Source organism: Ursus americanus, chromosome 29, assembly GCF_024610735.1.
Source record: "Ursus americanus isolate L20-20 chromosome 29, mUrsAme1.1.p, whole genome shotgun sequence".
Taxonomy (NCBI): domain Eukaryota; kingdom Metazoa; phylum Chordata; class Mammalia; order Carnivora; family Ursidae; genus Ursus; species Ursus americanus.
In genome coordinates, this window is record NC_142155.1 from 1,773,742 (window position 1) to 1,786,370 (window position 12,629).

The 12,629-nt window shown below is 38.7% G+C and overlaps 1 protein-coding gene across 3 annotated transcripts in view; it reads left to right on the forward strand.

Annotated features, from left to right (window-relative positions):
- SNAP91 (synaptosome associated protein 91) overlaps positions 1–12,629 on the forward strand; it is a 133,053-nt gene that overhangs the window by 85,726 nt on the left and 34,698 nt on the right. The window contains exons 14-20 of one of the 3 annotated variants that reach the window (XM_045804482.2): positions 3,709–3,723; positions 3,869–4,036; positions 9,775–9,882; positions 10,519–10,779; positions 11,014–11,091; positions 11,257–11,328; positions 11,758–11,841. The exons of the other annotated variants lie outside the window; for them this stretch is intronic. Coding sequence (XP_045660438.1) covers positions 3,709–3,723; positions 3,869–4,036; positions 9,775–9,882; positions 10,519–10,779; positions 11,014–11,091; positions 11,257–11,328; positions 11,758–11,841 — 786 coding nt within the window. The remainder of the gene's footprint in view (positions 1–3,708; positions 3,724–3,868; positions 4,037–9,774; positions 9,883–10,518; positions 10,780–11,013; positions 11,092–11,256; positions 11,329–11,757; positions 11,842–12,629) is intronic. 3 annotated transcript variants of the gene reach the window in all.

Here is a 12,629-nt window from a genome sequence, read left to right on the forward strand (position 1 = left end):
AGAAAGCAGAATAGTGTGGCTTTAGTCAGAGCTGTTCAATAGGGACATGCAGTTTTTGTCTTGCTCAAAGGCAGGATGAGAGGGTCTAAAATCTAGCCTGCTTTCTGCAAGTCAATCTGTGAGGCTTTTTCTTCCTTGAGAAAGAGGTGCTTTTCTCTTCCTAATCTGCTGGTGCAGAGGGAGCACTTTTTTAATATAGTACAAAGCACCTGATAGATTAGCGGGACCTTGGCTCAGGCCTGATGGTCACTTTTTGATAATTCGACATCATTAGTCTTCTGTCTCAAGAAAATATCTATAATTACACTATTTCATAGTAGTTAGAAAGTCAGCTAGAGAGAAAAATACTAATAAATTATCTAATTCCTAAGCAAAATAGTAAAAATTATAAGGCTTAAAAAATTGAAGTAAACTTGTATAATATGAAATTGAGAAATATTCGATACCTTCAGTTTGCATTTGTCCTGTAGGTACCCAGTAGTGGTTGAACAGGATGCTAAGTTGTAACAGATAGCTTTTGGCTCATTTGACTAAGCGAAAATAAATAAAATCACTTTCTCAGTCTTGTTTGATAAAATCAAGCCACTTCTATTATTGAAGCACATCTTAATTTTATATAACCAAACAATAAACTATAAACCTTAAAACTCTGTAGACTTATTTGGATATTCTTATCTGACCATAATGCTAGTAAGATGATTCATTTTCCAACAACCAAGGCCATTTCAGATGTATATGAATTTCCCTTGGGGGTTATGGGTACTGATAAATATTGCCATTTTAAGGGACATATTATAAATGATAGTAGTTTTCCTGTTTGCGTGAGACAACCACATTTTCGCAAATTCATATTTTCGTAAACCTAAGTTAATGCATATAAGATTTGCATTCCGTGGGCTGATAATGAACGTGTATGAAAGAAGACAGAGTGTTTTTTTAATCCCTGACTTTGGCCCCATAATAAGGAGAGTGGTTTTCTCTCCGTAATAAATTTCTCTCCCAGCACAAAGAAGTGAGTATGTGTGTTGTATTTCTGTGTGTCTTAGAAGTGGGAAACAGATCATTTCTTATTATAAATGCTTGAAGTGAAATTTTTCTGAGAAATATAGAATTCCTGTTAGGGTTTTATTATAATTAGTTGACCTAATTAGGATTTTATTAGAATTAAGAGACCTAATAGAAAGTAATTACCAACATCCATTTGAAGGCTCACCATTATTATGCAATCATATGACTTTAATAGTTTCCATGGGGAATATTACCCACAGTACAAGCAATTTTAGTGACCTGTATTACCATTTGCTTGTTAATTAAATCTGGGGGCATATCTATGGGCTATTTTGGAAACATGCGTGTGTACACACACATACCCACAGAAAGATTTATGGAAGCTTTGAAAGTCATAGTTCTGTAATGAAAATTATAACTTGACTTAAATGTTAGCTATTGCTATTGTTATTAGCAGGCATTTTATATGCTCCAGGTATGGGTGAGCGCTTAAATATACTAACACATTCAACTTTATAATAACCTAGGAAGTTTAGCTTCATATCACTGCAAAATACAGATTCCCTTGTTAATTTAGTTGTAGTTTTGTTTCCTCAATTACAGTGAATATTTTCTAGCAATTTCCATAATGCAAAAAAATAACCGATTGTGTGCTACTTGCCAGTGAATTGAGCTCTGCTTCTGTGGGGTTTGGGCGGGAGCAGTTTGTGTAGTTTAATCCTTTATAAAAAGCGGTAGTTTGAGAATAATAACTGTTTCCATCATCCTAAAGTAGGGCTTTGTTTTATGGTAGGGAATGTTTTGCATAAAGCAAGAAATAAGTAACATAAATTATATTTCATCCAGAAAATTAAGATTTTAGAGACTAATACCTGTGGCAAAAGTTTTCAACATCAATTATGCACCAGTCTTACATTTCCCTAGGAAATTTTACCTTCCATCTTTCATCATATTGCAAGAAGTCTTGTAACCCTCCATCTGAACAAAACACTCGTCAAACACATGGAACTAGAATTTTAATCTTTTGTACTTTTTAAAAAGATTTCTGTTTCTCTGTCCTTCTAATACACGTGAATAGTATTCTGCTTTCTCACTTACCAAATGTACGAAATAAATTGCCCATTCCCTGTGATAGACAGTAGTAAGTTTGGAGACTGTTAAATCACATGGCTCTTAGCTCTTCTGTTGAGTCACACTGCACTTAAACTAGCCATTGAGAAAGCAAGACTAGAGAGGATCCCACCAATGCCAGGAGAATAGAGAAACCAAGTCTGTCTGGCTTCTGATGACCCACTTTGGTTTCTAATTAATATTTTAGGATGTATGAGTATAGAGTAACAGTTGATTGGGCCTGATACTGTTGGTTTGAGGCATTATTGGAAGTACCTTCTCTTTCTCAGGATTTGGGACCTGATCAGCTAACAGCCCCAAATCAACATAGCTCCTTTTTGCCTGGTGTTAATTAGGCATATATTCTAAAATTAAAAAACTGTTTCTAACATGAAGTGCCCTGTGTGCTATAATTTTTTAATGCTGCTATGAAATATATAAGATTTGGTTAGAAGGGCTTTGGTTACCTTAGTGTGTCTGTAGAGTGCTTTATCTAATATTTATTGGGTTGGCAAATTGCATAGTTAAATGAATATGATCATTTTTAGTGTCAAATTTATGTTTCTCAGTTTTTTAAATGTCTTCTAGAACTTTTAGTTTACTGAGTTCTCATATTGTTTTTAAGACTCTTAAAAAAAAATAGCTCCCTAATGAGTTCTGATAAAATTTGTTCATGATTAAAATAAAATTCTGGTAACATTCATGAATTCAATTATGAGCCCTGGGGTATATCACGTGACTGGGAATACAAGAATGCTGTTGGACTCTCTCAACATTTAATCTAAAGCCATAGTATAGTTAAGAATTACCCTTCCTAGGCTTTTTATTTAGTATGCCAACTGTAATCCCACTGTTGAACGCTAAGAAAATATCTACCTCCGAAAGGAATGCAGACCTCAGAAGGCCTGAAAAGTTTTGATGCTACAAAATCTGTCTTATTCATCTTAAAAATAATTCTCGTATGTTGTCACATGTTTATAAACAGAAAGATTATATATCAAATTGAAAAACATCCAATAATATGAAATTTATGAAGGCAAAACCCGTGTAGGGGAGGGTTGTTTTTTTCTAGCCGCTAAGCTTGGACTCAGTTCTTTGGCTATGGTTGGTATGTTCTACAGTCAAACTACAGCTATCATAAACCTGCATTTATTCTGCGGTATTCTGGGCTGAAGTGACTCATCAAATAGAGGATTAATAAAGTTTAATTAACTGTAGTATCTTTAGAATTAATATCTATCATATAGTGAAATCCATCAAAGCAGATGAAATGGGAAATCTGGTAAGAAATGGAGTTTGTCAAAGTCGTTCAGAGCTGACTTCAGGTAAGTCTCTTGACCTGCTTGCTCTCAGATTTCCCACCTATAAAATTGGAAGCTTGGTCTAGAGGACCCTATGGTCCTTCCAGCTTAAACATTCCATGATAATAATAGGTAATACACCCTTTTGTACTTACAAGTGGTCCAGAAAGGTGCATACAGCTCAAATACCTTCAGGTAGTACCTCGCCCTGCTTGGACATTGGTGTGGTTGCATGTTTCAGCGTTCTCTCTTATTTCTTCATACGCTGACACATAATGGACATCGATAGACCTTTTGGGAGAGGGTGAGTAAACTTTATTTTAAACTTCTGTTTTGAGAGACTTCCATCTCTTAATAACTGTCCTTATTTGGTCATTTGGAGTCTGGTATATCTTTTGTCCTTTCCTCTTCTTCTCCCCTGTTCGTTCTCTGTCCGTGGTGCAACATAGATTCTCTGGCTGCACTTTCCTCTGTTCCCTCTGAAGCACAAATTTCAGATCCATTTGCTCCAGAACCTACCCCTCCTACTACAACTTCTGAAATTGCAACTGCTTCAGCCTCTGCCTCAACTACTACAACTGTCACTGCTGTCACTGCTGACGTGGATCTCTTTGGAGGTTAGTCGGTCACATCACTGTTTTGTCCTTTTCCTGCCAGGTTTGCTAAAAATTACCTTAGAGTTAAGGTGCTTAAAAATGTTTACATTATATAACAGCATGTCAGAGTGTTTCACTACTTGTTACATGTTTATTCGTATATATTTGTCTTCGCTAACTTTATCAACTTTATCTTCACTTAATTTTGGTGGTTTTAGAGCAAAGTTTGCAATGCTTTAGGCCCATTTGATTTTTCCATTTTTTAAAAGTGAGGATTTAAGTTGCTATCAGAACCCTTGTCCCATATATGCTCCTGCCCAGCAGTATCTCTCTGGAAGTGGTACCCGACCTCTCTATCATATTGAGGTTTGACTTTTTGACCACATCCACACTAGCTGAATGAATCCTACTTGGAGACTATGAAGGGGAAGTCTTGGCTTAAGTTATTTTTTAAGACGTAAGAAAAAAAAAATTCACCTAAGAGTAGTTCAGATTTGGAGGTCTCCGAAGAGAGTTTAGGGATATGCCCATTTTTGTAACTGTAAGCTTGTTCTCTACAAGCAAAAACTTGGAGCATCTTTGGCTTTGGAACTCTGAGAGATCATTTGATACAACACTCAAAATGCTGATGAAAAACAGGTTTAGGTCGGGCTTTGAAATGATTGCCTGAAAACATACTTTATGTGCAAATGTAAATTCTGACAGAGTTGATTTACAGCTGGGAGCTTGAGTCAGGTAGCCTAGACTCTGGCAGCATAATATGCCTGGACCTGAGGAACCGTCTGAAGCCAGTGTATTTACATATTCCCCTCTGAATGGTGCTAATGTCCACACCTGGAGAAGTGCTCATGTCAAATACATACGTCGAATGGTGTTACAGTCATCATGGTTTTGTGTTTCTTCATTACCATATAACATCTTTCCCAGGGCTTTTTGAGAATATGGTAAAGAAATTGGAGGAGGCAAGTGATGGGGAGAGCAGGAGAGATTTGGCAGGCTCTGCTGGAGCTAATACATGCCCCTGGGAACGTACGCTTACACACTGCCACACAGCACTGTGCTCCCCGCCATGTCCTGTCTGTGCGGTTGGCCGACATCGTCTAAGGCAAGGAGCGCTCAACTGGACACAGCATTGTGACCACTGTTTCACACGAGGAAGTTGCTGCTGCGTTCCTGCACTGCCATTCCTTTTACAGGGAGAAAACCATTTTTAAAAAAGTAGGGGAAGGCTCTTGAATATTTTATTAAAAATGGTCAACCACTAGCAAAAGTTAGTTTTTCAGTTATGCCTCTATAACGTCTGAGACCAAAAATTAAATTTCTAGCTTAAATTTATAAAATAAACTTTTTCACCCCCTCTCCCCCCACCCCCACAAATGGTGTTGGTTATGAGTGGTTTCTCATAGGCTTAGTTTGACAGAAAAACATCAAGGAAAATATGAACAGGATGGATAACTATCTTGTGCTTAAACATTTCTACATCTTTAGCTATTTAGATTTTTGTTTTTCAGTCCATTTGTCAGGAGCTCAGTTGCCTTAAGAAATCCATCAACTCCATCTTGCTTCCCTCACAGCTCTCTAGAATAATAAAGCCCAATATATTGTTTTGAAATCGTCTTCGTGCCATCATGCTGTGTGTGTTGATCCCTTATTACTTATTTTTCTACATTCCTCGAGCAGAAAAATCTGTATGTTTGTATATATTGTCATGGTTTTTCCATCCTGAAATACAGATTGAAAAGACGAGCACTTCAGAAAGCCATCTAACTTAATGCCAAAGAATGGAGCTCTCCTTGGGATTTTACCAATATCCTTTCTAGGCATTTGGCTGTAGGGAGAGTGAGTACATTTGTAAATCTCATCACAATCATTTTTATTGATCTGGATAGTCCCATAAACTGTCTCCTGACCTCTGACAGCTATAAAATCTCTATCGTTTATGGTAAGGAGTCTATCCATGTCACTGTTATGTAGTTTTCAAGGATATTCTCTAATTTCTTTCATGCTCTTTATTGATTTATGAGGAATCATTTAGAGATGGGCCATGTTGTGTGGCCACTTTTTTTTTATTCTGTATCACTAAAATGGATGAGTGATAAATACACAAGGGCACCAGATATTTTGTTTACATGACTTTAAAACATGTGCTTTTGGGGTTTTATCTAGCTTGTACAGCAATATTAAATAGATATCTTTAGAAATAAGTTAAAGAGCTTCAATTACTGAAAAGTAGCTAATTTCATGAATATGAAATATTTAAACATTGAAATGTTCTATGTATCCTCATTAAAAATTTGAAAAACAGGAAATGTCTATCATTTTCAAATATTCAGATTGATCCCCACATAACATTTTAGTTATTTCAATGTAAGTCATTAAAAACTTTTTTTCAGAAACATATTTACTAACTGCTTTATTTTTTAAAGTGAACTTTTAAAAAAAATCTGTGGTCATGCAGAACAAGACTGCGAGATAGTATTGTGCTTTTAAAAAATCAGTAAAATTTACAGATACTGATAAAAATAAAAAACAAACTTCTTTAAAATATTGTTTTTCACTTATGAAAACTTGGCTAACAGCAGCACATTAGTTTGTGACAACACAGGGTTTTTCTAAGCACAAGAATGCTAAATTGATACTAAGTCCTCTCCACGTTCACCAGGGTACCCTTTCAATCACCTGTGTCAATTTGTGAGCAAGCCTTCATGAGGATGTAGTCTGTAAGCATGGAACCAAGTGGCTAGAAAACAAGAAAACTTAGCTCACAAGCCTACTTTCACTCGCACAAGTTGGTTAACAAAGTTAACCTTCCTTAAAACTTAAACATAAGCACTTAAAAGTAGATTTTATGTAAGAGTCTTATAACCTGGGACCTTTGGGGAGAACTGGAAAGGTGACTTTCAGGCTGTTGACAATGATTAAAACCTTTCTGCCAAGTATGTGATTTAAAGATGGCTCCTGTGACTGGAGAAGATGGGGAGAATTCAGGCTGGGGGAAAATGACAACTATTTGAAATTTTTAGAAAGGTAGTCACATGCTAAAAAATTTAAGAGAAAATTCTTTCTAGATTGCTAGAAGGAAAAATAAGACTGGTCTGTAGCAGTGCCAGGGAGACGATTTTACTGGGGAGAGTCTGGACTGGGTCGATAATTGTAGAACAGCAGGAACATGCATTTCCAGGAAATAGCACTGTTTGAAAATAAGCAGAATGTAAAAATGAGCTGCAAATGGGTAACAAGGGGAAGAGAAGTTGATTGGAAAGAGCTTGAGTTTTCAAAACTGGAAGGATCATGCTGCCATTGATAATGAAAGAAAGCTAGGTAGTAAGACAAGTTTTGTTTATTTACAACAACAAAAAAAGTTCTATTACCTCTTACAGCTCTGGAGCCAACTGAGCCCTGCGGGACAGTTCTCATTCAGGGTCTCCTTCCTGGCTAGTCGGGCAGTGGCTGGGGCTGGGGTCGTCTGCAGCTTGCACATCTCTCCCTCCTGGCCTGGAGGACTTAGCAGATGGGACCTGGAGCAGCTGGGCTCCTGTCCTTAAGAGAAGTTCTGATGGGACTAGATGAGTTTATAATGTTTAGTTTTAAGTAACAGGAGATGCATTAAAAGGAGATGAGAGGGAAGAAAAAAAACCTCTTCTGAGGACATGGTTACAAATATGGGTTTCACCTACTTCCACATAGGTGATAATTGGAGGCCAGCCCATGGATATTTACTTGACCCCCAACGCTGATATAACTGGTGTTTGTTCCATCCTCCAAAGACGAAATAGTAGAGTGTGGCATGGCGTGTGACCGTGGGGCATAGTAAACACACAAACCTCTGTTAGTTTACAGCCAAATCGTGACTCCCCCATTTGTGTGTTTCGTGACCTTGGTCAAGTCACTCAGACTCCCCAAGTTTCTGTGCTCTTACCTACAAAATGGAGATAATAGAACCTATATTGTGAGATAGTTATAGGAATTAAATTTAATGTGAATAAAATATTTACACAGTGACTGGCACATAAATACTCACTAGTGACCACTATGACTGTTTTTACTAGTTCTAGTACTATTCGCCTCAGTTCAAGGTTTTACAGGAATAAAAAGAAGGAAAACGGACCTGACTCATGGCAAAATACTTTCAGCCCTGCCAACTTCCTCTTGTATTCCCTTGTGTTCTACCCCAGCTCTTAGGGTTCTCGTATTGCTCTAAGCCGTCTATTACAGCGTCCTTAGCATTGCATCTGGGGAAGCAAGCCTGGCCTAGCCGCACTCCAGTACCATCTGGCCTCTCCCCTGACAGACCTTTGCTCCGAAAACATATTCCCATATGTAGCTGAGGGAAGCAAGCAGATCAAATGAATCTGTAAGATATGACTAATTGATCATCTCATTGTGTCTTCTAAGGATATTTGTGTTTTTGTAAAGGACCTTTTAACCCTAGTGTCCAATTTAGTGTTTGCTGTTCCACTTAATGCCAGGCCTCAAGACAGGAAAGCAGGAAAGTTTGTTTCACGCTAAGATCAGTTTGGAACATGCTGGGATAAACTCAGAAAACAAGTGCCTTGACTGTAGGACGTCCTACAGCCTGATGTGTACTACGTAAATCTCCAAAAAAGGAGATAGATATACTGTGTAGCATTTTACAAGTATATATGATAAGTCCTTTTTAACAGCCAGAGGAACAGTGTTCTAGGGGACACTTGTAGATATTATGAAAGGCAGTATTTTAGGATGAAAGGTCTAGCAGGTAAGTGGAAGATTCTAGGTGGATATTTCTAGGAGTTTCTTAAATCATACTAATGATAGCTTCATTCTTTTGTACTTTTGAATTATAGAATCTCTTTGAAAACTCCAGGATTTTTTTTTTTTAACCAAATTAACATGGTTTACTGGCAGAAACCCATTGGGTGCTGTTTGTACACATCAGCCATTCATATATTGGGCATTTATAAACTGGGGCTGCCTGTATGTTAATGGACTTTCTGCTGTAAATAGTCTTAAAGCATAAAACTATGTTTTTAGTCTGTTGAAAATAGATCATTTTCCAAATAAGGAGAGTAATACAATATTTTAAAACAGGGATAAACTTAAGTTGAAATAAAAGCATTGTAGTGTCATCCCCTAATTTTGTTATCTATTTCCTTAAATCCTTGGTTGTATCTGAAAATGTTTTTCAAGGATAACAAAGACTTAACTTTTTTATGAGTGCTTAGTAAACCTTTCATGCTAGCAGTGTAATTTTGCCTGTACTAGCCCATAAAACATTTGTTAACTATAATTATTTGTTTACATTACCATCATATGTTTAATTTTATTGACATTAAAGAAGACATCTGTGTTTGGTAGAAACCATCAGTCAGAGAGACATCACGGTAACATAGTGAAGAAGTGTTCACCGACCATGAAAGATTAATGTCTTAAATCACATAATACAGTTATTTTTGTGTTTTAGTTTTCACATCCATTGATTTTTAATGTTACATAAAACATGCTTCTCCGAGCCCTTATACAATGAGAATCTTGTCACCTGACGGATCCCAATAGGCCGTAGCAGTATGAGCCCTGTACCACTTGCATGTAACTAACACAAAGGAGCGCTAAGAATCATGATTTTGTGACCGCCAACAGTGCATGGGGCCGTAAGAATGCGTTTGAAGAAATTCATGTTGTATAAGGGAGCCTTTTCCGCAATTTAACTTGGTTCTTTTACTATATTTTCTTCTCTTTTTATTCCTTTAATTTCTGTTGTTTTAAAAACCGCACCCAAGATGCCTTTGCAGCTTCTCCCGGGGAGGCCCCTGCAGCATCCGAAGGGGCCGCCGCGCCAGCTACCCCAGCCCCCGTAGCCGCAGCACTTGATGCATGCTCAGGAAATGGTGGGTCGACAGTCATGAGCAAGTGTGTTGTTTTCTCTGTCCTGATGTGAAACTCCCGTAGTGAGACATGGCCATATGTTTTTCTAGCTTTAGTTCCTTCTGAGTGTAAAGGATCATTCATCATTAACTGAATCGATAGTGCTGGCACTTAAAACATTAAGGTGGTGACGGGCATACTTATCAAAATTGACAATTTCTCAAGATTGACAATTTTTGTCAGTGCAAGTATGCTCTCTTAATGTTTTTTTTGTCCTCCCCTGCTGTATGGTACTCTTTTGTAGCACCAAGTTCTGAAATATAGGCATGTTTTAATTTTCAAAGCTACCAAATTACCCAGATTGAGGGTTTAAAGAATCACAATCTCTGATCCTAGACCGTAGGCTGATCTTACAGTACTGTGAAGCGTTTTCGTTTCCTAACTTGTGTCACCTACTAAATTTTCTTTTTTTTTTTTCTTTAGAAAGACATCCTAATCACAGACACTTGCTAATAGGATAATAGTTCAATCCAAGCAGCCTAATGCCTAGCTAGTGTGTGAATATCTGTCAGGTCTCTGACCTGTAGTTATGACGCCTCTCTCTTGTCTCTTTCCTTACTGATGCTGTATGTGTGTCTCCACTTTCCTTTTTCCAAAAGACCCCTTTGCCCCATCTGAAGGTAGTGCAGAGGCTGCACCCGAGCTGGACCTCTTTGCAATGAAGCCACCTGAGACCAGTGTTCCTGTAGTTACCCCTACAGCTAGCACAGCCCCTCCGGTTCCCGCCACTGCTCCTTCTCCTGCTCCCGCTGTCGCGGCTGCCACGGCTGCCACTACTGCCGCCACCGCCGCCGCTGCCACCACCGCCACCACCTCCGCCACCACCACGGCCGCTCCTCCTGCTCTAGATATCTTTGGTGGTAATGTTTTGTTGTTGTTGAACTCTCTCCATCTGGTGGACTGAATTCGGGTACTCGAGCTGCCCTGCAGACACAACCGTTACTGCATGACAACTGTGTCCAGTCCATGCTTCTCTAGAAACCATTTGCTGCTTGTGTCGGAGTTCTCCCCCGTGCTCATTCAGAACTGGAGAGTGATGCTGTGTCAGGCTGCTTTGCCGAGTCGAGTAAAGGCATGTGTGTTCTTGGTCTTAGATTTGTTTGAGGCTCCTCCGGAAGTCGCTGCGGCGCCTAAGCCAGATGCTGCTCCTAGCATAGACCTGTTTGGCACAGGTAAAACGAAAGCCACCGTTTTGTTTTTCCCATGCGTTTCCCCCAGGCGTGCTCGTGACTGAACTCCTTGTGCTCACCTGTGATAATGCATTTGTTAGACATTTAACTTTGATTTCAGCTTTCTACTTACCTCTGCTTGGTTTTGGTTTGTTTCACTTTCGGAAGATGCTTTCTCCTCTCCACCACAAGGGGCCTCTCCTGTGCCTGAGAGTTCTCTCACTGCTGACCTCTTATCCGGTGAGTGCTTCCTCCAAGGCCAAGCCTTCTGAGATGTCTGGTGGGGGTTGTGTGTGCACAGGCGGACGCGGAAACATGCAGGTTTGTCTGGAGTTCTTTAAAACTCAAAATTCACTTGGGAAAAAATAAATCTCATTTCGGCCCATCACCGACTGATGAGGTTCATAATTTCAAATCTAACGCTGGAGAAAAGAGACAACTTTTGTTTCCCCTCCACGCTAAAACCTCTGAGTTCAAGAAGTCAAATGTTATTTTCTTCTGGAAAGTGTGTATTTTTAAAACCATGTGCTTTGTCTTAACTGTTAAGACTGTCTGCAGTCTTACTGCCTGCTGTTCAACCTGAAATCCCAAGAAGCCATCTGTCAGGGCTCATGGGGTTATTGTCCCTGGGGTGACGTGCGATTTCTCCTGTTGTGTGCTTCACTGCAGTGGATGCGTTTGCAGCACCGTCTCCTGCAACCACTGCCTCTCCAGCAAAGGTGGATTCGTCAGGTGTGATAGACCTTTTTGGGGGTGCGTATCTCTCCTCCTTCAACACGTAAAGAGATTTTATTTTTCCCCTCTCAGAAGAGTTTTTACATCTCATTCATTATATTCCATCCTTTTTTCTTTTGACTCTGAAGTTATTTCCATCTCTTGACTGTAAACTTAAGTTTTTAAGATCTTTTCCATTTCTTTGCCATCACCATCTTCATCCTCATCAGTGCATCATGATTTTCGATGCATGGCCTAACAGAACCACATCATTTTTCATTTGAAGTCCTTGTGTTTTTAACTTCTGTGCATCCTAATGTAGAATCAGCTGGTTGGAATTTCCTTCTACTGTTCTTCCTTGGCGAACCTCATCTGTTGGCTAAATCAACATTTCTAAGCTATTAAAAGCAATATAAACATTAACTAGATAATTTAGAATTGAAAACAAGCCAGTCGAAACTGAAAACATAAGCGTAGAGCCATACGTTATTCTGTAGGGTTTATGTACATTGAGCTTAATGTTTTAAAATCTTTCCAGAGAACTAGAAGATGTTTTACTGGTTTAAATGCATTATCCCCTTACTTTGTATGTTATCCGAAGGCAGGGAGATGTACTGAATTAACTCTTGCACTACTCATAAGGGTGATGCATTTAGAGTCATTTATCAGATAGCAGTTAATTTATAGGGAAAAGTACAGGTTTGAAGTGATTTCTTCATGAATGTCCACAAATGTGTATGCCACGGGCTAAAATACCATTCTTAGCAAGTTAAACCACACTGAGTACCTTACCTACTGTACATGGAAGCATCATGGTATGTGCCATG